Source organism: Orbilia oligospora, assembly GCF_000225545.1.
Source record: "Orbilia oligospora ATCC 24927 unplaced genomic scaffold scaffold00054, whole genome shotgun sequence".
Lineage (NCBI taxonomy): Eukaryota > Fungi > Ascomycota > Orbiliomycetes > Orbiliales > Orbiliaceae > Orbilia > Orbilia oligospora.
The window spans coordinates 1,025,702-1,051,231 of NW_011645611.1; the positions used below are offsets into that span (position 1 = coordinate 1,025,702).

A 25,530-nucleotide genomic window follows, 5' to 3' on the forward strand; every position below is an offset into this window, starting at 1 on the left:
TTGATTTAAACGAACCAGCACAGGGTAAATTAGCTTAGATAAAACTTGGAAAACTAAAGTTTAGCGGGACTGGTTCGAATCGTCTTAGCTAACTAAATCGATCCTCAACCTATTCCTAATCTCTTTTTCAACAACTATCGTGCGTGTGTGCGTGTGTTCAACAGAACCGGTCTGGGAAGGTTAGTTAGTTCGGGTCCATTGAGTTCTTGTAGAAGATAGGAGGTATGTATATGCTTGGTATCGTTTGATAGCTGTTTTTAATCGGGAATTTTCAATTTGTGGGTTTAAGTACTAATGCATCTCATTGGATTAGCAGCTAGCTACCTAGATAGCTTGCTTGAAAGGCTCAGACCTGTTTTTGTCCTCGGCGCTGCAACCGACGCGCTGGATTTCTAGTTCTTGTTACGGGATATAAATGATTTGTTAGAAACTTCACTACGCATTCGTCGGATTAAATGGCTCCATTTCTATAACCTCCAGCTTTTTATCAATCATGCCTTTGGCTCCTGATTGAAAAAAGTAACCTCAAACTACCACCACCACCTCTGATCACCAGCTGCTGTTACTCGAAACCCGCCACCACCCCACCCCACTCCTCATCGCTTCCGTCGCCTGGACAGCTTACTTCTTTTGAAAAAAAAAGAACATCATACATTTTCTATCCAAAAACATCATACGAGCTGGGAAGGGGGTTTTCTAGGACACGATGAATACGGTGTCGGATTTTATACGGTGGTCTCCACATTCGGATACTGGAGCGCAGCAGTTTATGACGATTAGTGCGAAGGAGACGCATGTTAGTTTGTATAATGTGAAGGATTTTAATGTAGGTCTCTTTCTTCCCTTTCTTAAAATAAAAATTCCCAGCGGTTTTGGGTGATAGGCTAATGGGGTTTTTGTATGAACGGCGGTGTAGAACAAGAAGCCGGAGTCGATTCGTAGTGAATTGGTGTTTAAGAAGGAGAAGATTCCGCATATTAAGGTATCTATTTCCCCTCTTTTCATAGGTGGTCTGTATAGCATGGATGAAGCTAACTATGAGGGGGGTAGTGTTTCGATTGGTCGCCTCTGGGACCCGGTATGCTCTCCATACACAGACTCTATATATTTCAATACCTACGGCTAATGCAATATATATAACAAAGACCTCGTCGCCGTTGGCAAATCCGGTGGAGAAGCTCTAATCCTCCGCATGAAAAGCTCCGAAAACGCCGAAAACTCCATTTCCTTGCCCGTAAAACACCAGCGTGGTTGTAACTCCGTCGCCTTCTCTCGCGCGGGATTCCTCGCTATCGGATTGGATAAAGTACGGAATGACTTTTGTTTGAATATCTGGGACGTGAATTCCCAATGGCATTCGGGGGGGCAGTCTACTACTACTACTACTACTGCAACTGCTACTACTACTACTACTACCCCTTCTTCGTCGGTTATGCCCAGTACGCCTAGTTCTTTACGAGGGGTTTCGACGACGACAAATGCGGCGGCGATACGACAACCGCAGAAACAGTTGGCGCCTAGTGAGATGATTTCTGCTATTCAGTTTTTTACAGATCAACCGCATGTACTCGTTGCCGGTGTGGGACAGAGGTTTTTGAGAGCATTTGATATAAGAGATAACACGGGTTCTCCGGCACTAAATTTCCCAACGAGGTTGGTACACGGTATCACGATCGATAGGCATCAAAATTACTTCTCGTCTTGCTCGGAGGATGGGTACATGGCTATTTGGGATCGAAGGTTTGCGGGTAGAGGAATTCAAGACCCCGCGTTGAGTTTTCCGAAGATATTCGACGATTATCATGGGATGGGAGGGAGATCGCATTCGGTGCTTACGATACATAGTTTGAGGTATGCTAGGGAGAATTCGGCGAGTTTTGGGGTGTTGGGGACGAATGGGGTTTTGAATCTTTATCAGATGGGGACGCAGGTTGCTACTCCTGTGTCTACGGAGGGGATTGGAGGGGTGGCTGCTGTTGCTAGGTTTAAGGATCCGTCGAAGTTGGAGGCGGATAGGTTGAATAGGGAGAGTTTGTTTGTGACGAAGGTTTCGGAGAGTAAGTTCCCCTTTTTTTTTCTTTCTTGCTTCTTACTTTTATCTTTATATATATGTATATGTGTGGGATTGGTTTGAACTAACGGAATCCATGATTGGATTGACAAAAAAAGCACCGTTTAAACGACCCTTAAGATACGAAAACACCATGACTTCATTCGATTGGATCTCGGATGGTAGTTCGGACCCAGATCTTCGAGTAATCTCCCTCGCCCGTAATGGGGGCATAACAGCATTTACCGTCCCCACAAATCCCATCTCCACGGCCTTCGGCGCACGTAATAACTTCGTAATGACCGATAACGAAAATGCAACAGTTCTAAACGCACCATCTACAAAGCGTATTCATGTTGCGGAACCGAATCATACGTTGATGATGGGGGATGATCATACGGGGTATAACGATGAAGATGAGGATGATGATGAATCGGATTCGAGTAGTACACCTGAACATCCGTTGACGGCTAATGGGAATGGTGTTGGGGGAAGAGGGGAGGTGAATGTGAGGAGGGACAGTGTGGTTAATCCGGAGGATTATATGTTTGATCCGAGGGATACTTTGAGGATTGATATTTCGGTTACGATGAGGAGGAGGGCGGAGTGGGGGTATCAATTTGATGTAAGTCTTTTTTTTTATTTTTATTTTTTTTATCTATATATACATCTAGATCTGGTCTCGAGAGAAACTTCACGATGGCTAATATCCTAGGTAGTGCGCAAAAAACGAAAAGCTAGTCACTAAGGCGAAGAAAGAGAATGAACTGGCGGAAATGTGGAGATGGTTAGATGGTGCGATGGAGTGCACAGAGGGAGACGGGATGTACTCTGGTGGTCTCGACTTGTCGTACCTCGGGGTTTTGGGGATCTGGCGTCCTAACCTCCCCGCATCCCGCCTCGACCCTGGTGCAAAACTAGACGAAAAATCATTTTCTGCAGCTTTGAAAAAGATCAATGACTGCAATGGACGAAAGGGACGCTTCAAATTCGCCGGAGAGACGAAGTACCCGGAACAAAGAATATTGGGACTAGCGATGTGTGGATGGGACTTCAACAGTGACAAAGATCTCGAAGAGGCATTGGAAAAATTCGAAAAGAAACAACAGTTCGAAAAAGCGGCCGGGTGGGCTTTATTCCACGGCAACATTGAAAGATGCATAAAAGCCCTTTCGATGGGTAAAACGGAGATGAAACTTATGTCTACGGCCGTGGCAGGGTACAATTCCCATAGGATGTCGGTAGAAAAAAATGGGATCGCGGAAAATACTACCTGGAAGGATCTATGCAGGGAGATGGCCACACATATGGATGATCCGTATAGTAGGGCGATTTTTGCGTATGTCAGTAATGGCGATTGGCAGGATGTTTTGGACGGATCGACAGGGTTACCGATCAGAGAGAGGCTGGGGATTGCGTTACGGTTCTTGGAGGACGATGAGGTATGTAACTTTACGTACAACTCGGGGTTAGCTTAGGCATAAGAGACGTAATGTATGAGTGGCGGGCGGGCGGCTAACGGATAGTGCGAAACAAAAATGCATTGAGCATACATTAGTTAAGCACGTACATCGATGATTTTACGGCCATGGTGATACGGGACGGAGAACCTGAGGGAATACTGCTCACAGGAGTTACGGAGAAAGCCATCGATCTGTTGCAGGTTTATGTGAACAAAACGGGAGATGTGCAGACGGCGGCATTAGTGGCATCGTTTGCTGTGCCAAAGTATTTTACAGATCACAGGGTTGATTTGTGGGTGGATAGGTATGTTATGTTATCTTTCTCTCTTCCGTTTCGGCCCCTCACTCCTCTGTTCTAAGCCTTGCTGGAGCTGGAGATCTCCCTAAACTTTTATTTATTTTAATTTCTTCTTTTCTGACTTGAAACAGTTATCGTGAACTGTTGGATCGATGGAAGTTCTGGCAGATACGGGCCAACTTTGATATCAAGCGGCGAGAAATATCGACTAGCAAGAAAGGAACTTCCCTGATCGAACCGCTTCCGCGGCAAATATACGTGAGATGTAACTTTTGTGATAGGGTACGATTTCAACCCCGGCATGATACAAAACTCCATTCCCCCTCCTCCTTGAAACCTCACATGCATGTATAGAGAGAGCTATCTAACATCCAAGGTCCCTCCCGGGAAACCCATCTTTTAGAAAGTGGCACATCGTTTTGAAATCCCAACGACACGCTTCAAGGATGGCCAACAGGTTACAATCCCCGTTAGTCAATCTACTCAAGCCAACTTCCCGCAGTCGAAGGCGATTGTCTGCCCGAATTGTAGGAAACCGTTGCCCAGGTGTGCGATTTGTCTGTTATACCTTGGGACCCCGAATACGCGGGTGATCCGCGGGGCTGGTAAGGGCGGTAGTGGCGGCGGCGGCGAGAAGGTAGATGAGATGTATGACAAGTGGTTTAATTTTTGCTTGATCTGTAATCATGGGAGTCATGCTGGACATGCGAAGGAATGGTTTTCAAAGCATACGCTTTGTCCGGTGCCGGAATGTGAATGTGAGTTTTTTACCCTTTTTTTCTTTTCTTTCTTTTTCTTCTTCTCTTCCCTATTATTTCTTATATCCTTTATCCTTTATTTTTCCCCCCCTCCCTCTTCGTTGGTGGTTCGAATCGCTTCGAGATGCTCCGTCCGATCTCTACTGTGTTTGGGCATAGTTTTTTCTCTGAAGGAGGGGGGCGAGCTTGCAGATGGGGTTTTCCGGGAGAATAGGGATTGTTGGCTGACATTCTTACTCTTTTCTTTTTTTTCGATATAGGTCTTTGTGGAGTTTTCCGAAGTAAATAGATACATGGTTGTTGTTTTTTTTTTAACATATAATACATAAGGGGAGCCTAGATATATCTATCTATCTATCATATTATTTTATACTTGCATATGTATTGTCACTGATAGCGAATGATTGGTCGGTTTGATTCTTTTGACAAATCTTGGGATGTGTTTTTGTTGTAATTATACCTATCACTTTTTTTTTGTATTACTTTCTTTTATGATGCCGAAGGAGATTTCCTAAATTATTTACGGTAGGGGGTCTTTTTTTGGTAGATGCTGGGGTAGGTTTAGTTTTAATCTTTCTTTTGGGTTAACTTTATATTGCTTTAATTGTGAAGATGTTATTGGGTGACATGAAGCGGGTGGTTAGATCTGATCTGATCGATGAGGTGGCGAATTAAAAAAAAAAAAACATTTGAATTCTCTCATAAACTTCGTAAAATGCAAGATGCAGAAGAAAGGTAGGTACTTTCTCAAGGCTAGGCCAGTACCTTAAATAAAATAAAAAGAACAAGGACAAGAAAGGCAAATACAAGCTTTCTCTAAACGCTAAAAGTACTGTGAGAACTAGAAAAAAAAGGCAGGGTATTGAAAAAACAATGAGAAAGCTCAGCAGCCAACCAGAATTTCAAAAAAATACAAAATCTGATAGGCGAAGGGGAAGGGGGAAAAAAAAAGGGAAGGGCGTTTAAAAGCCGGTTTTTTTTTTTAAACAGCCTCGTTTCGTATGCATATCGATATCTTTAATGGCTGGAAGGTTTGGAGATCCTTTCCCCTTCTCTGCTGTAGTATTCCGATAACTTGATATGACAGGACTTTCCTGTCTTTGCATTGAAGGTGTTGCAGCCCTCTGTTTTTTTTTTAAAAAAAAGATCGATTGGTTAGTTATTCTATTCTGTTAAAAAAGACTAAATTGAGACAGATTGATAGAAAAGGAAGAAAGGAAAGAAGGGAAGAAAGGATTGGACCGGATTTCCCGGTGTTTGTAGGCTTTTCCATGCAAGGAACACCTTTTCGGGACTTTTGTTCCCGGGTGGATGGGTGGGAAGGAGGGGGGGACCGTTGAGGTATGTAATTATTTATTTGGTTTTACTCACTTTTTTCGATGTAAGGAGGGGTGTAGAGATGGAGGCTAACGGCAACTGAGTCTGGGTCACCGTTCTCGACTTTGTGGATTCCGAGCTGTGGTTGAAGGGAGTAATTAGTATTTTCTTTCTTTCTTTCTTTCTTTCTTTCTTTCTCTCTTTCTCATATTTTATTTTTGACTTTCAATGGATATATTTTGTGATTTTTGTGATCAATGGATGTATTTTGTGATAGAAGGAGGGAGAGGGAGAGGAAGAAGGAAAGAGAGGTATAGATGGAATGTGTGAAAAAAGAACTTACATCATCACTCATGTAGGCAACATCGCCAGCGTAGTAATGCCTCACTTGTTTAACCTTTAGTGGTTCTTCGACCCCTGGGGTAGGCCACTCGTAACGAGTTTCGATGATATGGCCTTGTAGGATTCTCATGACGCAGTGAGCGCTGGTATGATCGTGAATCAAGGAGGCCTTGTTGGGTGTCCATGTCATCAATATCTATCCGATTCGGACCAAAAAAGGTTGTTAGTTTACTTTAGTTACTAACTTTTTTTTTTTTCGTGTCTCCTTTCTTTAAAGGATAAGAATAAAAAAATACAATAAGAAAAACGAACAGCCTTTTTTTTCCCTTTTATACCTCCGGTGTACTTGAGGTATGTATAGGCTACTTTGGTAGATATTGCGCATATTGCGGCTAATTAATGCTGATGGATGTAGTTTTCGTTATATATACTTTACTTATGCACGATGAATGGAATGCGGCTGGGCATATGCAGCCCTTTTTTCGTTTTGAGTGGAGGTCGAGTGGACTGTGTGGTCGAAATTGTGTTGCAGACTGAGGTCTGGAACGTCAACTGTCAACCTCATCCGCAACACATTTCTCCAGACTTATCCAATTGGGCAAATCCCTTTTTCAGGCATCGATCGAACTTCGAACACACACAAAAAACAAAAACAAAAGAACTTCACTAAGGGAAAGGCTAAAGCTGAAGAAGGAGAAGGAGAAGGAGAAGGAGGAGAAAGAGGAGGAGGAGAAGGAGAAGAAGGAGAAAGTTATAATTATAACACATACCAGGTTGGCATTTCCATGCAAGTTGTCTACCAGATTCCGAGTGTAGTTCCGACTAAAATCAATAAACGAGAAGCGTTCCCATTCCGATCTTGAGGATTGGTAGGCTCTCAGGAGCATCTCCAGTTTATCGACATCTACGTCGTCGAACTTAAGCTCTGGGTTTGTGCCAAGAGTGTCCCGGATTGAGGATATCAGGATCTCGAAATTCGAACGCCGTTGGACGAGGCTTAGGTCTTGATGCTGATGTGATTGGAACTCGGCCACTGCCTGAGGGGATTGGAGGGCGATTGGAGCCATTTCTTCTATCACCTCTTTTTTTTTTTAATTTTCTTTCGACAGGTGTTCTATCTCTCAAGCTAAGTGGGACTTTTTGTGAGGTTCTTTTTTTTTGTCTGTTTGGTACTTTTTGACAGATATTGCGTGATCACGATTATATAAACACTGATCTCTTAGTCCTATTGATTAGATCGATCGATCGAGATGGTAAAAAAAGTAAGAAAGAGGATTGATTATGGCGGATAGATAAGATGATTCTCGAATGGAAGAAAGGAAAGAAGAAAGAACGGCCTCAAAATCAAAGGGAGGGCTCTTCTCCTTCCATTATCTATCATCGTCGGACACATAATTATCTCTCCAACGAAGTTTCAGCGAAAACAATCCGAAGACTCCGCGATCATTATTGTTTTTCTAAGGAAGGACAGACACACACACGTAAACCGGTCAAACCGCGACGGATCACTTTATTTTTTGTTCACATTTAATATGTCAAGTGACGCAGTTTGCATTGGATTTGCTACTAAAAGGAGCTTACTCGGAGCCTTCTCGTCTAAAGGAGGCTCTTTTTAAAAGAATGAATTCGCTGTCAGAGACCGTTTGAGACGGTTGAGAAGAGAGGGCCTTGGTCGGGTCATTATCGGGGTCTTCTTGCAACGAGATGTTGCCGACGAACAGTTTCTGTCCTCTGTTCGGGGTTTTTCACCCCCCTCGAAGGGTTTGCCAATTGACTTGGAACTGGACCCCCAAAGAGACTTTTTTGGACCTTTTAGACAAAAAATCCGAAAACCAAAAAACCAAAAAGGCAATTGGGATTGTCAACCAAAACTGTATGTGTAAGTCAGGTATACCAAATACGTATGTATGTGCGTTTGTGTGCGTGGGAGGGTTTCGTCCGTGTGTTAAATTTGACTTCTGCCCAGACGAGCTCCAAGGTATCAGGAGAAATTGGGGTTAGGTGGGCTGTTTCGCTTTCATCCCACCTTCTCGCGTCCTCTCACGAGTCAGGTGAGCTCGAGAAGGGCGAAATCGAAGGGTCCTAAATAATTACATCGAGTTGATTGGACTAAAAATAGTGGCCCTGTCGAATGAAATTGAGGAGGCAGGTTGAGCAGGGACCAAGTTTCTCCTCAAAAAAAGCTTCTGCTGGAATACTTACCTATCATGTAACTACTGACATAATACCTAGTCGATTGAACTGAATGTTGTGGAACGCCAACCAACTGGTTCGGCTCTCTTCCCCTCGATTGGCCTCGATATTAGATTTTTATTTTTATTTTTTATTTATTTTCGGGGGATGGGTTTGAGACGTGAGAGGGAAGCCACTAAGGAGGGGCGAGAAAAACCGATACCACTGCCACGGGATATCGAAAAGGTCGTGTTTTATATTATCTCTCCCACACAGCTGGGTTTTCTTAATCTTGCCCTTTCCCCAAGAAATGCAAAAGAAACGGGCCCCAACTTTTTCCGGGCCGGTTATTTTTTTGGGGATTTTAGTTATTTTAAATTTTAAATTTTATTTCTCAGGTTTCGATTCGCATGTTTGCATGTCGTTGGTTCCCAGACGGCAGCTGGCAGATGGCTTGTTCCACCCACCAAATCCTTTCCCTCCATGCATTGTTCAGCATCTCGCATCCCAGAAAACTGCCCAAAAGGGAACCGGGATAAAAAATTCCAAGGTTCGGAGTCTGGTGCAAGGTTCGCCAACGCTAGATTGCCGATAGGGACTTCGCATTAAGAACTGGGCTCACCCAATCGATCGGTTCTCATTGGATTATCAAATTTCCGACGAACCTTCAATTGCCATGGTTTATTTTCTGAGAAAAGGTACCCCGTGCTAATTTAGCTGCCGGGCTTTTTCTTCTTTCGATTGCTTTTCCTTCCTTCCTTCTGATGCTTAGATATGGTCCCGATGCTCGGCTGGTAGTCTGCTGCACTGCACTGTTCTCTCGCTACCACCAGCGGAGACAGCATGCCAGCAGGGCCAGCCGATTTGGACCGCTTTGAACTGCATGGAAGGGAACTAACCCGTTTCCCGGTTGCATATCGCGATCATAATCTTTCTCAAACCGCGATCTAAACGGGCAATGATCTGGTGAGGTCTTATTTTCGTGACTATGTACTATCATGGATGGATGGGTGGATGGATGGGGGTTAATTGTTTGAACCACCACCACCACCACCACCACCAACCACTAATACATCTCGACCGTCAAATCGTATCCGCTTGTTGAAATAAACTGATATCATCATCATAATCACCATGGTTTTGACCCAGAAGAAAGCCTTGGGGGCTCTCCCTCTTTACCCCAGTGGAGAACCTTCTTCTTCGTTTTTTTTTTGCTTGCGCCCCAATGAACCCAGTAGAAAGGAAATTTGGGTCTGATCTCCGAGTAATCTTAAAGGGCACCACCGTCAGGGTATCGGGAAGGCAGCCGGTATCCAGAAATTTGGGGTGGAGGTGATACAACCTCTCCCTCACCGAAAATTAGATGACCCAAGCTGAAGGATAGGATGACCCCACTATGATTGTGTGTGTGTGTGTGTGTGTGTGTGTCTGTGTCCGAGGGCGTGTGTGTGAGGGCAAGCCGCCGACGACAATGGCATTCATAACGGAAGCGTTTAGTGTTATGCCGTACGTATCAGATTAGAAGAATAAAAAAGAAAGAAAGAAGGAAAGAAAGGAAGAAGGAAAAGAAAATGTGACGACGGTTGGAGTTCTCCGTTCTTTGATCGATTCGATCGCAGCAGCGGCACAAAGCATACATATGTCCAGTCCAGATCAGTTTGGAAAAAAAAAAAAAAAAAAAAAAAAAAAAAGAACCTGGACATAACGCCTACAAGCTACATACACAGTACAAAGTACATACATACGTCCAGGTATGTACAATTACCAGCACATCAACGGAATACGATACGTAGGTACGTCCTAAAGTATGAATAGCCAACTGTTTCCCCCAAATAAAAAAAAAATAAAAAAAATCGCCAGGGGAGCTGGTCAAAATTTGGACGCGGAACTGTATCCCTGTTCTTCACCGAACTGGGGTGGTTCAGACGGTATGGCCACGGTCCTTAGTTGGGTTACCCAACTCTCCCCAAGGCTGTGAGTGCCTGTGCCTATTCGCTTTTTGTTTTTTCCACAGGAAAAAGAGACGAGAATGAGAGGAAAATGAAATTGATGATTCAGATAGGGAAAAGAAAGAAATAAAGAAAAAAAAAGTTTCACCGCGCCGGTGAGTCGGTCGAGATGGTCCCAGAGAGCTGTTTAGCCAAAAGGTACCTCGCCTCTACCCTCGGTTCGACGCGATCTCGCGGTTGCACAGATGGAATCGAGGTTTCTCGGGTCGCAGAACTGCCTGCCTTACCTTGATATACGGGATACATCTGCTGTAAGCTGTTGATACCTCTGCTATGTACGGGAGTACATGGCAAATACGTACTTCTCAACAAGTACATACGCGCGCACACGTACAGTACATCAGCATGTACTTACAATACATACGTGCTTGATTCAAGATTATCAACTCGATCCATCCGGCTGAGAAATAACAGCTTTGGGATAGACGTATTCCGGGCTGCTTTGTCCAAGGGATGACACGGTGCGGTATGGAAAGGGGAACGGTCCTTTCCACCATCAACCCCCCCAATCCCTGCAAGCTATCCGTTACCGAACACGTTAAAGTGAGAACTGAGCATCCAGACAAAAAGCTGTTAAAGCTCTGGACCTTTTTGATATGCTCTGGGATTTGGGACCAAGCCTAATATGAAGGGTTTGGGAATGGCTCCCTTGTTGCGAGGCTTTCAAGCTAAAGGACCCCCCCAACTTCTTTGCATTCGTTTACTTCTTTGGTCCGATCTTCTTTTTTGTAAATCTCTTTGGTCCAATTTTCTTCCTTGTTATCCGTTGTTCCTCATCCTTTGAACGTCGTTCTTGTCTTCTCATTTTTATTTTACTTTTTTTAGTATTTTATTTTATCTTTCCTTTGAGAAAATTCCAGACTTTCGTTCTCTCCCCAACTTTCTCTCCCTTTCCCACCACCTTCAACTAAAACTATACCTTCCCGCAAGACACCTAACATTCGCAAAGAAGACTTGTCTGAAACTTAGCCCACGCGTTCAGCTACATTACATTACATTACATACATACATATTGTCACGTTTAAGCTATCGTTTGGAATTACATCTTTGAAACGGTCGTTCATATTATATTATTTTAAAAATCACATATTCATATCATCCTCATCATCCTCATCCACTTGCACGAAATACCACGCAGGGGAAAGAAAGAGAAAAAAAACAAAAGAACGAACCAAGGCAAAGCAAAAGAAAGCAGATTCATCATTATGGAAGAGCGCAATGATCAACAGACAGCAGGTGGTGAAGGTGAATATACAGCAGCTATGGGCGGGCAATGGGTCGGACTAGGGCAGGCTGACTGCAGTCAAACCGCAGCTCCAGCAAACGAATATGGAATGTACGGCTTCGTTGATCCCAGCCATCAGATGCCTCACGACCAGCCGGTGCCGTTTAGGCTTCCAGCCGGAGGCCCGGGTTCTCACAGCTTTTACTCTTCCTTTCAGCAGTGGCCTGTAGCTGCTTCGGCGCCACAAGCCATGGAGCCTATTCCTGCTGTTACAATTCCTTCTGCCACATCGACGGCACCGATACCGCATAGGAGGACCTCCTCGACAGGGACTGGTAGCTCTCGAAGAACCTTGACAGATGCTGACCGAAGGAGAATGTGTCTGTATCATGAACAGCACCCACATGTAAAGCAAACCGAGATTGGAGGTAAGCAACTTATTCACTTTCCCCTGTCTTAGACACCTTTTTCTTTCTTTCTCCTTTTCATGGTCATCACGGAAGCTAACGGGTGGGTCTTAAACATCTAGCTATGTTTGGTGTTGAAAGAAGGTGAGAATCTCATTAATTACTTAGTACACAGTAAAATTTTTTTACTAGAAATGAGCTTGAACTAAAACGTAGCTATCTAGTACCGTTTCAAAAGTTTTACGTCAAAGAGAAAAGTATCTGTATCCCGATGACGGGCCAAAGCAGGCGATCAAAAGACCAAAGGGAAAGTGCCCTGATTTCGACAGAGCGTTATCGAATTGGGCCAAGAACGAAAAGAAGAAAGGCCGAATTCTAACCGATGAAATGATTCGAGAAAAGGCCAACTTCTTTGCCCAGAGCTGCGGCGTTACGGACAGCCAATTCAAATTGAATTTGGACAAGTTCAAGCTCAAGAACGATCTCGCCACCTACTCGGATGGTGATATTGTCCAAGATATGGATAGGATCAGGTCACAGCTCACTACCCCACTTCATTCGAGACATAGTTCGTTCTCGAGGGAGGGGAGCTTGAACTCTTCGCAGGAATCTCATGCCCGAGAGGGGGAGTATAGACACGCGAGTATGGCTTCTGGATTCGACACTCCTGTTGTAATTTCCCCTGGCCTAACGACACCAATCTCACCATTCTTTCCACCGACAGATCCAATGCTGTTTTCATCCGGACAGCTTCCACCCATCCAACAGCAAAGCCGACCCCGATCCCACACAATACCGACAGGAGTATTAGAGAATGTGTATATATCGCCACCACCATCAGCCTCAGAGTCCCTCTCACCAAAGCAAATGCACCACCCAATCCATCTCATGCCCACTAATCTAGCAAACACAACAATCCCAGAAGAAACGGCAGATGCTCTCCACGAACACAGCGGTCCACTTCCACCTCCCGGCCATATGGCAGCAGCCGCGTACCAGATAGCCCGATCTAGAAGTCTAACCGTGCCCTCACAGGAAGAAGCTACCAGAGCGCTAGAGGTGGTCATGACCTTCCTCAAACAAAATCCAACAGCTGAACCCAACGATTTCGTGACCGTCGAAAAGCTCATGGACCGGATTGGTAATAGCTCAGACGCACCAATGCAAACCGATTCGTTCAATTCAACCAGCTCCAGCATGCTCCGAGAGCCAACGGCTGCTGCCTCATGCAACTAAAAATGTATAACCCACGCACGCATTTCTCTAACGACGTTTACGAATCCCATTTGCATTTTTCCCTCTCTGCCAGCGGTACAGCTGTGCGATTCTCGGGTTTCTATTCGTCACTCCCCTTTCCTTCCTATCCAACCGAAATTATACAACCTTTTAATCTCAAAAACCAACAAAACTAATTCCGAACGTTAACTCGATCTGGATCTTTTAGTTGTTATCTTCTTTTTATTGTTCAAGTGTTACACCTTTGGTCGCACTTGGTTTGTTCCAGATTGCCATTCTTATTTTCTCGCCTATTTTTAGTCCTTTTCCTTTTCTCATACACTATTCCCATATATCCTATTGTATTCCTTTTTTTTTTTCCCTCTCTTTTCTTAGAAGGTGGCATCATGGCGTTAGCGATGAGCGGATGGTTGGAGTTTTCCTATATACAGCATTTTCATGTACGGCCGAACACCAAAAAAACAACATCTGGGGTTTCTTTATCTTTCCTATCTTCTTTTCCTATCCCTTATAATTAAACCTCCTTCCAACTCCCCTTCGGTATCTCTTTTCTCTGTTTGTTTGTTTGTTTTTCTTTTCTTTGCCCCCAAAGTCATTTTCCTGGCGTCATCTCGAAGTTCAGATTTATCGCAAAAAATCTGTCGGTTATCATCCTTGTTTTTTCCTCGTCTTGATTTTTGCTATATATCGATTGTTGTTATTTAACGGCCTTCCTCGTTGCATAGATTGGTCTGTATCGTCTTTGTTAATGCTTTTTTTTTTCGTCCTTTAATCTCTGATTTGTTTCTAATTTCCTTTGTTTCTTATCTACATCTTTTTTGCCAGACTGTATTTGTATTGTAATAATCATCACCAGCAACCTTTCGTCATTTTTTCCCCCCAGCATTCCCATATATCAAAAGGCTTGCATTACACAGCTTGACCTATCCTTGCTTTTCCCTCGTGTATAATGTATATGTTTTATTAGAGAGTAAACGACGGAAGAAGAAGAAGAAGAAGAAGAAGCAGAAGAAGAAAAGAAAAAAAGGCATATACTGCCCATGTGTATGTAATAAACAATCCCAAAAAAAAGAATGAAATCTCCCACCTTTCTCAGTATCGATATCTAGCATACACCTTATCTTGCCGCTTTTTTTTCTCTTTATTTCCCTTTTTGTGTAATCTTGAGCAAGCAGCTGCACTCTTCTGAGACATTTAAAAGACGACATATGTATATATGTGTGTGTGTGTGTGTGTGTGTGTAAACATGTATGGATATACGACGGATAGAGATATCGAATCGATATCGTACATGTATGCGTCTACATCGATATCCCATGTATCTCAAGGATCACTCCCGCGCTCGTACCGACATGTAAGTAAAACGCAAGAGCGGCCACGATATGTCACCGACACACTCATGCTCAGATCGATATATGACGAATCTATTTTTTATTTTATTTTTTTTTCTATTTCTCGCGGATTTTCTCGCGAATGTCAAGTTCACACCCCCCTCCCCCCTTACTAGCTACCTAGCTTACCTACTAGCTTACTCTCACCCCGGAAATTTATGATATGGGATCCGGATCGATCCTGTTCCAGACTCCCTTTTTTTTTCAATAATAATAAGAATAGTATCTATCTAAAGATACATGAAACCATCAAAATTTCACATGTCACCAATACTCTTAACCCGCGCGCGCGCCAGCACCGTTCCCCACCGCCACCAGCATCCCCCCCTCCCCCCCTTGTATAAAATAAACCCTAACTAGGTAACTTTAGCTGTTTAGTACATGGCATTACATGGCATCACATAGACGAAGCGGTGACAACAGCTGTACAGACGTGTACATACATAATTATAATTAGGGGCGCAAAAGTCGGCCCGTTTCGAAAGGGAAAAAAAAGGAAAAAAGCCCTAATGAGTGATAGGTAAGTAGGTATGTAGTTGTACAAAATACAGGGTCCCTTTTGATGTTAATCACTAAAATGGAGACGGAGAGACGGAAAAATTAGCAAGGCTGGGGGGGGTGGAAGGGCTGGAATTGTCAGATGGTACATGATGCAGGGCCCTTGTTCTTTTTTTCCTTTCTTGACGATGGTGCTAGCTAGCAGCGCTGTTGATGCCATAACCTGGTTTACCCGTTGTCATATTTTAGATCTAGCAATACATGTATGCAGTTTGTGGATTTACTTTTTTTTATTATTTTTATTATATTGCAAGCGCCTGTTTATGATTAACTTGATAGGGATAATGCGCAATAGTATAATAGGCAACTAGAAGAGAATCATTTTTGCCTTTAAGCTTAATTAACCAGTTGTCGATATTTTTTTTTTTCGTAACACGCATTAAAAGATAATATCATAAATAACAATATGTCAAATGGTTTAGTTATCTGGAAGGCCTAGCTAGCTAGCTAGCTTATAGTTAGCTAGTATCATATAATCCTCGGCCGGGCCGGGGGGGCAGGAGGAGGAGGAGGTGTACACTTTTTGACAACGTATACATCCCTATAGTAGAACATGTATTAACGTTCTCTTATAATATATAATTAATGTGATCTGAGTTTATTGACAGCAGCCCTGGGCGGCAGGCCTTTCGCGCGCAATAGATACATACACACACACACACACATATTCACCGGGGTATACTATGGTACAGCTTGTACATACACCAGGGGGGAAGGGTATCTTCCCCATGTTTTTCATTAATTAATTTCGCCACTTCATAGAATATTTAATATTTGGGTTATTCCGTGACGCTAGTACTATGCGTATAGGTATATGGATAACCGGATATGGGGGATTTGACCGGATGATACATACATACTTGGGAGAAGATACATGTGTGTGCGCGCGTGTGAGAGCGCGGCCACCGGGGTGAAAGGGCTTCTGATGCGTGTTTCTTTTTTTTTGTTTTTTTTTTTTGTGATCAAGGGTTTTGTATCTGAGTATCTGAGTATCTGTATCTGTATCTTACGAGGATCGGATCATGCTGAGTACTATACTACCTAAACTACGAATGGAGTATGTAAGAATATACGGCGACTCGAGCTCCGAAGGTATGTAACAGCCCTGGAGGTACTACTACTTTCAGGTCGCCACATAGCAAGCAAGCAAGCCATCGGATGACTTCTCACTTCCTATCATGTTTCCTATAAACCATACTCCATACATACCGGCAAGCCTGAGTTTTCCTTTTCTTTCGTGATCTGGTTAGTTAGCTAGCTACTTACTTACTTAGCTTTAGCTATATTATAGCTAAGCTAAACTAAGCTAAAGCTAGTAAGCTTAAGCTAATTAGCTAGCAAGCTAACTAGCTATCTTGGATAAAACCTCAGATGTACATACCTCGTGATCTTGAATTCGCCTCCCTTCCTCCCTTCCTCCCTCCCTCCTTCAAGCGCCAGGACCCACGTATGTAGCATGTATGTACCCACGGCCACGGTCAAAAGAGAGAAAAGACAGGGAGAAGAAGGAAGGAAAAGAAAAGAAAAACGATAAGCTTGCATGAAAAGGAAAAGGAAAGACGAGAATGCCGGATGAAACTCGATGAAATCCACTCTCGTCCCCGTTCCCCGGAAAACTTTTAGATCCCATAAGGGAACTAATAGGCGGACCTGTTATACAATGATGTGGAATACTAACCTCAAGAAAACAGAAAAAGAGGAAGAAAAAGAAAAAGAAAAAGAAAAAATGGAACTTGTTAGCAGGCAAAAAAAGTGAGAGAGAGATTCAACATGGGGTCGCAGTCGCATGGAAGCCTCAGTGGGTCCTTTTTTCAGAATACTCCCTTTCGCCAATGGATCAAGGCGTGTGGAGAGTTAGCCATGGGGGAGGGATTTTTACTTTTTAAAGTGTGATAGTGATTAGACGTGCATTTCTTAACACGTTTGATGTGTTGGCACCTGCACGACCCGGGTTAACTTTTGATTCGAGATCGGACTGATGAGGTGGAGGGGAGCTAGGGGGGGGGTTGCTTGTTTATCGAGACGAGGGTGTGGTACTAGTATACTTCATTTTTTCTTTTCTTTTGTAGGATATACTTCTTCGTAACAACTAGGTATTAGGCGATTTAGTGCTATCACGGGGTCTGTTTTAGGTACTTAATTTGTAGTGATTTGTCTTGAGCTCGAGTTATAGGAATTCTTTTGATGCCTAGTCTGTAATTCATGGTATTTATCCGTGAAGTGACGATGCATTCTGGGGTTTATGGTTTATCGTGACAGGTAATCAAGGAAAAACTTCCGAACAAGGGGAGCCATATAGGAATCATCAAGAAGAAAAGGAAAAAAAAGTCACAAACATGCAAAACCGGAACGCCCCTCCCGTAACACGCTGTTCAAATATGCTAAGAGGGAAGAAAAAAAACTCTAAACTATCCTGTGACTGACAAAAGAGACTTGGAGGAAAAATCTAATAATGAAACATTCATGCATTAACCCTCAACCATCCCTGGTACTAGCCGCGCGACCAATAGGTCCAAAAGCCGATATACCAAATGCTTATTACAGCTCCTAGACCGCAAGAAGGCCAGACTCTCTCCGATCTCCCGCAGTTGGTCGTCCTTGTTCGCTGGCAAGTACATGGACTTAAGTACATCCGGGATGGCGTTCCAGATTGCCAGCTCGGCTTGCTTCTGAATTAGCACCTTTTCGTCTTCTGTTGGATAAGTACGGGGAGGAGCGAGCGAGCCGTTTGGGAACAGGGTGTTCCGGGCGATAGAAAGGATTTTGATGAGAATTTCTTCATTCAGAAGTGATTGAGTGAAGACATGAGAAAGATAACTGTTGTTTTTTGTTGTTGTCAAAAAAGTAACATATCATTAGTTTATACGTTTAAACATTTGTGTTTAGACTATGCTAGTTAGTGCCAACGGGAGGGCGGGAACGTCATACTTATCGATTAGAGACCCCGGCGGCTGCTCGGTTAGCGGCTTTGCGGCCAACTGTATCGACCCGAGCAACCAGGGTTGTCGTCTATCGAGTGAAAATAACGTGACCAAAGTTTTCCACACCGATAATTTTAAGATTTGTTTTCTCCGGCGGGGTGGCTCCTGCGGGGGTTCTTTCCACAATGACATCAGAGATGCAGATGCGTGTCGTGCGACAACCGCGGTGGTGGATATGAACGTGTAGGCGTGTTCGAGGTAGGTTAGGGCGGCCGTAGAGAGGGCCTGAAAAATGGATTGGTCCGGATCATCGGCCTTTTTGATTGGCTCTGGGGGTTCGGTTTGGAGCAGTGACATTAATTCGGTGCTTTTGGCGTGGGAAACGGTTTTGGGTTTGACTTTGTTCGGGGCCGTTAGGACCGTGACCACCTACGTAGACGGTCAGTTATGTACGGCCCGCCAGAAGTTTTAAATTCCCTCTTCCCCTCCCTTCCTATCGTAAGATAATGGCGATATATACCTTTGTGATCATCTCGAACAGCATGAATGGTTCACTCAGTCTATCAACGACATTCCATAGCACCATATTGGATAGAATCTCTCGAACCAAAAGTCGTTCGCAATCCGACTGCAGGTCCGCCGGCGGCAGGAGGGCCGTGAGCACCCCAGACCCCAGCATCTTGAGGTAGAGCCTTTCGCTCTCGGGGGAGGAGAGAAGGGCGGGGTGTGGCTGCATGCTGTGGAAGATTTCATTGACAGTTGCATGTGGAAATAGTGCGGTAGACTGCCGCTCTAAAGCGACTCGGTAGTCTATGGCGTCGGTTAGTTTCCCCCCCACTTATGCAGCTGCAACCGTCCTGGGATTCCGGCTAGACGGACGTACCTTTAACGTGGGTTTCCAGTAGAACAGGGGCTTCCTCTAGGAGAAGGGTCTCCAGGTCCACCTATACGAACGACGGATCTATCAGCATGCGTGGCGTGCAGGATGCATGATGTTACCACGAAGCTTTATATATATACCTGGCGAATACGCTGCTCCAATGATAATGTACAATGGGCAATGATAAGAACAATCTCGTCGATAAACTCGTGGTCCGGTGTGATTTTCTGGTACCACGATTGGACAAAATCCCTGGGAAGAGAGTGGCAATGGTTAGCGTGCTACTTATTCGAACCAAAAATATGCATAGCTTTTGTAGCTTTAGGTACAAACTTGTATGTATAGGTACCTTAAGATAATAGATATGAAGCCATATAGCTGGAGATCAACCTTGGGCAAGCTGGTAAGAGCAGGTAGAACCTCTTCGATGGTCTTCCCGACAGGCGCGTGGGCACAGAGAACGCGTTTCGTGAGAGCGGCCAGGTTCCTCTCCTCCGAATCGGCGAGAGGGACACCCGGCCGACGGGTAGAAGGTGGCATCTTGTGAGGTCTTGGGCGCACACTATTCATGATTCGAGTATTAGACTTATTGCATTTATTTTATTTATTTTTCCTTTCTCTTTCATATGTGTGTCGAGATCCATCAAAGGGAGGGCAAGCATACGGAGGTTATTTATGTCGGGAATTTGACAGTCATCTGGTGAACAGGACACAGAAGTGATTGGGCAATCTGAGAATGAGTATTCTACAAGTTTACGATCAACAGGTATGCACGTCGCATGTGAGTAGTCTTCTAATGTAGAGTTGGTGAAGTGTAGTGTAGTGTAGTGCAGTGCTAGCGGAAGGGGTGGATGTTTTAAGCTTCAGCAGCAGATGTGGTGTTTTGGCGCATGACATGACGTTGGACATCACAAGCGAGGCGGCCGGGCTGGGACTCGTGTGACACAAAGATCCATCCATTTAATTATATTAATCTAACCTGCATCCAATCCAATACACATTATACATTAGTGCTTCTTAAGAGGCCGACTAGCTCGAGTAAGGCCTGGTTCTTTTGAAGAACTAGGCTGGCCAGGGTGCTGGTAGCTTTTGACCTCCGATAGTTATCAAAACGGAAGTTTTTTCTGGTGGTAACCAGTAGTACTATACCAGGGTTGTTGAATGTTGGTTGGACCGTACTTATACAATACACTACCCGATAGCCGCAAGAATTTTCTAATTTTCTATTTTTCTAATTTTCTTCATAGATCAAATTAATTTTTTAATTTGATTAATTATCGCTACTCAAAAGGACCTGTTTAAATTTTATCTTCGGGTGTCCATAGGAGTCTCGGTAAGTACTGTACATATGTGGTTCGTTGAGTGAATTAAATGAATCGGGCTGCCCCGCTCCGATGAGGGGCATCTCAGATAATACCGGATCGCACGACATCGCGACAGCTTCCTGCAGAGCTCACCCTTGCATGACAGCTGCGAGCTAGTAATCAATATAGTGCTTCATAAGTACTTAATTATATAGTCCTTTTTATTGGTGCTAGTTGGAGGGGTGGATTAGATAAGAGTAACAGGAAGTTAAGTTTAGGGGGGATCACAAGCAAATTTCGTCTGATCTTTCAAGGACCTCGCGTGGGGTGGTTGCGATAAGACTAGACACCCAAGTACTCACATACTCTCTCGACTTCTACAATTCTTAACAAGCTTTGAAGACCTAGACTATGGGGATAGGAATTTATACTTAAGCACCGGAGGAAGGTTAAAAAGTCGATATACGACAAGCGGCATAGGAGGGAGGAAGGAAAGCAAAGGGATATACTATACTATACGGTATGGTATGGTATGGTATGGTATGGAGGGATAAGACAACCGAAAGGAGAGCAGAGACAGATCCAGAGACATCGGTCCAGCCAAGCGCGAGCAAGCTGAGCAAGCTGGGCGCGTGGTCATTTCTAGATTCTACCGGGTCATGCAGCCAAGTCATTCATTCTGCCTGGAATATACACCTTATCGGCCTCGTAAACCGTAAGACCAAACTAACGTAGCTACTAAGTAGTAGCTAGTAGCTGCGAGCTCCCGATTGTGTTATCGGAAGTGCGCAATCTACAAGTTTGTGACATCTGCGTGCATGCATGCATCTACTACATATACATGAAATGTAAATGTCGGTGATCAGACCGGAGGAAGTTTATATGTAAACAAATGATGCACATATCTGCGCTGCTGTCTGTCTGTCTGTCGATGTCGATGTCGATGTTACTTATTTATATAACATCCAGAGAATCCACCATCGCCGCCACCTCCGAATCCCGTATTTATTGTGTATGTGATGTGGATACAGGCAGTCTGGATAATATACATACATACCTAGGTATCTGTTCTATCGTTCTTCCAGAAGCACACTGTTGCATCGGAACTGGGTCGACGTGAATATTAAACCGGGTCGGCTGAAGGCAAGATAGTCCGAGAGAATTAACCCGGGTCGACCACATTCCAAATCCATCAATCACTACCTACTTTATACTTACAGAATACATTCCAGGGCGTGGGTTTGATCGAAGCAAGGCGTCCGGCCACTTCAACCGACGTCGAAAGCACCTCAACTTTTACCCCTCGCGCTGCTGTGCAGGTCATTCGGTTGAGCTAGCTGGGTTTCCAACTGTGGATCCAGCCAGTTGCAGTTCCAGTTGCAGTTGCATTTGCAGTTGCGGTTGCAGTCGCCGGCCAGTGGCGTGAACAGGAACCTCCCTTTTCTTCTTCTTATTCTTCTTCCTGTCTTACTACTACTACTACTTCTACTATTTTACCCCCACCTCTCCTTTATCATCGTCATCATCATCATTAACAGCTTCTTCTTATTCTTCTTATTCTCTTTATTTTCTGTTCTTTGACGATATCTATCGATAGCCGTCGCAGTTACAGGACCTGTCGTGTGCCCCGCTTCGGTTTGTCGCTGAACCATCACATCACAATTAGCTAACTGCCTCTTCCAAATCTGCGACATCCCGGAATAGTCCGCAGCCGCCAAACAGTACATTGAAAAAAAACACTCTCCGACTTGCATGGTTTCCCATTGATCGCAGTATTCAATAATAAAATTCCCTCTTCCCTCATTTCTTCCTTCGGTTTCTCCCTGTTTTTGTTCTTCCGTCGATTCCGGATTCTCAGGAACGGAACCTTTTTTTTGGATACAGTTATAAACGGCACCGCGGCCATGTTCATGCTCCACAACGCCTAGCTAGCTCCAACTACCGCTAGTCTCCAGACTACAAAGGAATCCCTCGAAGGGGGCTGGATTGAACTATCTCCGCAACTTCGATTCTCTCAAAAAATAATACCTTTATTAGAGCCTTTTTGAACAATGTCTACGTCTACTGCAATGCTTCATGACGCTCCAGTCGTCAAAAGGCGAACCCGACGAAGGTTGCTCAATCGTATGGGCAGGGCGTCATCATCTCCACACCTTACCGAATTAGGTTCCGATGGTCAATACTCCGCTAGAAACTCCGTTTCTTGTATTTCTTTGGCGACAGGCTCTCGTCATGCTAATACCGAACGGCATGCTGCTCGAATTGCAGAAAAGGATGCCGTCATAAGAAATGGTATGAGCTCAAATGCTCCCACGGCAGCTGTTCCGAGAACTGCTCCCCTGCTGCAACACAGAAATATCCCGAGGAACTTTTTGGAGATCCTCCCAGGCGAAATATGCCTACAGGTACTTGGTTATCTGGAACCGAAGGAATTGATACGCTGCTCGATGGTATGTTTCTTCACCTTTCCACCCTATGCAATATAAACCAAACTCCGAAGCTGATACACCCGAACCAACAGGTTAATAAAGCTCTTGGGCATTTGTGTTTCGATGGTCAGTTATGGAGTGTCTTAGATACCGGGACATTCTATAAAAAGATACCAGCATACCAATTGACAAAATTAATCAGCCTGAGTGGCTCTTTTATCCGCTATCTCAATCTTAGGTTAGTATTCAGAATCTAGGTTGAATTCCCACCAAGAAAATGTTGGACGAAAGTGCTCACTTCTCTGCAGAGGATGTGTTCAACTGCAAAACGAGTTTTACGCTATTACTGCAACTTGCAACAATCTTGTATCAGCATCCCTTGAAGGCTGTTCCCTTTCTAGACCCACCGTTCACCGACTCATTACCAACAATAACCATTTGATCCATTTGAACGTTTCCGGCTTGGAAGCCGTTACCAACGTCACTTGCAAACACATTGCCGAATCATGTCGACAGCTTACGACACTGGATATTTCGTTTTGTGCTAATATGGATGCTAGAGGCATTCGTAGGATTGTGGAATCTTGTACATTCTTGACGGATTTAAGGGCGGCGGAATGTTTGGGAATTGATGATGAATCGACACTAGAATCGATTTTCAAAACCAATACGCTGGAGAGACTATTACTTGGTGGATGTGACGGTTTGACGGATGAATCTATTCGTATTTTAGTGGAAGGGATCGAAGCCGACATTGACCCATTGACTGATCGAACGACAGCACCAGCTAGGAGATTGAAGCATCTGAATCTCAGCAAATGCAGGGGACTCACAGACATCGCTCTCAAGCATCTTGCGTACAACGTTCCTAACCTCGAGGGACTGGAGTTATCCCATGTGGTGGAACTTACAGATGAAGGGGTATCCGACTTACTTCGCACTATCCCAAAGCTCAGTCATTTAGATCTTGAGGAGTGCTCGAATATCACAAATGATATGTTGGTAGAGTTGTCTAAGGCACAATGTGCAAAGTCATTGCGTCATTTACAGCTGTCTTTTTGCGAAAATATCTCGGATGAGGGTATGATCCCGGTTATTAAAAGCTGCACCGCCCTTAGAAATCTCGAGCTTGATAATAGTAAGTTATTGAAGTAATTCAGTTCGCAACATGTGAGTTGCTAACAATTCGTAGCTCGCATAACCGACGCTTTCCTCACTGAAGCATCAACCGCAGTCCGCAGCCGAGTCAGCAGCAACTCTACATCAAGAAAGCCACGGGTCGGACTCCGCTTGGTGTGCTTCGATTGCGTTAACGTAAACTGGACTGGAATCCAATCCGTGCTGTCTGCGAACAGCACACATACAACCGACTTGAAGATCGGTAAATCCAATAAGAACTCCACAAACCTGGCGCCATGCCGCGAGGTGATCCACTTGAAGTGCTATTACGGGTGGCAACAAACCGCCGATCAGCATTTGAAGCTCGTACTCAGAGGAGATATGGCGAGCGCGAAATGGCTGGAGGATCGATGGGCGGACCATATGACATCGAATGAAGATACGACGCAGAGCAGTCGTCGTCGGAGACGAAGGGCTCGGGAAGCCGCTATGTTAGATTTTGATGATAACCTTGACGGGAGGAGGCGAAGGAGGACTGGTGGGTGCTCTATTATGTGAATGCGAGGCGTTCTACTTTACGAATTTCTTTTTTTTTCCCCACTCCCCTTTCAAACTCTGGGTCAGGATTCTTTCGTTTGAGCATAACTTTGTGAAATGATTTATTTACTAGCAGGAATAAGTTGGAGACCGGGCTCGATTGATCCTTTTTCTTCTTCCTTTTTCTTGGTCCTTTTTTTGGTTCCCGCTGGAGTATTAGGGGCTTGAATTGGTACGGTCCGCGGTTCCCATTTGCACAACAACTTCTTTGGGTAGAAGATTGATATCCCTGGTGTTTTCACGGAGTTTGAAAGTGTCATATTGTTTTTTTTTTTAATCATGGAGAGTTTTTATGTCAGGCGTTTTCATTATCAGAAGCCTACGAGTATATTTCCGAGGAGGACGAGGGGGGGTTAAACGGGCCATAGGGTTTCGATGTATATGTCTTTAGCCAGCCGGTGGTGCTATTATGCGATTTTGACCTATTTGCATTTTGTATGACCTAGATTGTCTATTCAACTTCTCAATGGATATTATATACAGATGGTTTTATTTATTTATTTTTTCCTAGGATCCTTAGGAGGGTATATCAGCCAACCGCGAGAATGGCTTTTGCATGTAGAAGCCACGATTTTGAATGCGTAAGTCTTATCTGTATACCTCTTGTGCGAGCTTTGATAGATATCAAGGGAGTATTATGTTTTCTACCTGCCTTTTTAGCATGTTAATTTTATTTTTTTCCAAATGGTCCTGATAACAGAGATGTTCCTAGGATCCTGTTGTTCTATATACTGAATACTAAAGTGGATTTTTAAGGCTACTTATAAGTGTATGTTATATACCCGATTTACACCATATCCTTTACTGTCGACTACAACGTAATGTGGGAGTGTTCATTTCGGTAGTGACATCGATGCAATAAAATCTCGATCGAACAAGCCAGTTATATATAACGCTGTGTAAGATTTATAAGAATAGACTGTTGATATTGTACCCTAGCTCTAAAGTACTTATGTATATAATAGGACGTTCAGACCTTGGCCAGCTTAGTTGTAACATTAGCTGAATCCATAAGACTATACTTTCTTTTTTTGCAGTAAATAGAAGTGTCTGA

The 25,530-nt window shown here is 44.0% G+C and overlaps 5 protein-coding genes across 5 annotated transcripts; 3 read left to right on the forward strand and 2 right to left on the reverse strand.

Moving 5' to 3' along the window:
* Positions 1–706: 706 nt before the first annotated feature.
* On the forward strand, positions 707–4,858 carry AOL_s00054g324 (uncharacterized protein; the record flags this gene model as incomplete). The annotated part of the gene is made up of 10 exons (XM_011121640.1): positions 707–826; positions 917–982; positions 1,051–1,078; positions 1,146–2,057; positions 2,170–2,675; positions 2,770–3,492; positions 3,609–3,817; positions 3,943–4,093; positions 4,215–4,569; positions 4,830–4,858. 10 exons carry the CDS (start codon positions 707–709, stop codon positions 4,856–4,858), a joined length of 3,099 nt encoding a protein of 1,032 aa, XP_011119942.1.
* Positions 4,859–5,932: 1,074 nt separating this feature from the next.
* AOL_s00054g325 (uncharacterized protein) lies at positions 5,933–7,295 on the reverse strand (the record flags this gene model as incomplete). Its single annotated transcript, XM_011121641.1, has 3 exons — positions 5,933–6,025; positions 6,230–6,424; positions 6,999–7,295. 3 exons carry the CDS (start codon positions 7,293–7,295, stop codon positions 5,933–5,935), a joined length of 585 nt encoding a protein of 194 aa, XP_011119943.1.
* A 4,319-nt stretch (positions 7,296–11,614) lies between these two features.
* On the forward strand, positions 11,615–13,277 carry AOL_s00054g326 (uncharacterized protein; the record flags this gene model as incomplete). Its single annotated transcript, XM_011121642.1, has 3 exons — positions 11,615–12,062; positions 12,164–12,185; positions 12,266–13,277. The coding sequence occupies 3 exons, from the start codon at positions 11,615–11,617 to the stop codon at positions 13,275–13,277; spliced, it is 1,482 nt and encodes a 493-aa protein (XP_011119944.1).
* Positions 13,278–17,694: 4,417 nt separating this feature from the next.
* On the reverse strand, positions 17,695–19,567 carry AOL_s00054g327 (uncharacterized protein; the record flags this gene model as incomplete). Its single annotated transcript, XM_011121643.1, has 6 exons — positions 17,695–18,043; positions 18,155–18,576; positions 18,668–18,957; positions 19,031–19,091; positions 19,168–19,279; positions 19,377–19,567. 6 exons carry the CDS (start codon positions 19,565–19,567, stop codon positions 17,695–17,697), a joined length of 1,425 nt encoding a protein of 474 aa, XP_011119945.1.
* Positions 19,568–22,382: 2,815 nt separating this feature from the next.
* On the forward strand, positions 22,383–24,437 carry AOL_s00054g328 (uncharacterized protein; the record flags this gene model as incomplete). Its single annotated transcript, XM_011121644.1, has 4 exons — positions 22,383–22,781; positions 22,853–22,998; positions 23,069–23,898; positions 23,953–24,437. The coding sequence occupies 4 exons, from the start codon at positions 22,383–22,385 to the stop codon at positions 24,435–24,437; spliced, it is 1,860 nt and encodes a 619-aa protein (XP_011119946.1).
* Positions 24,438–25,530: the final 1,093 nt, after the last annotated feature.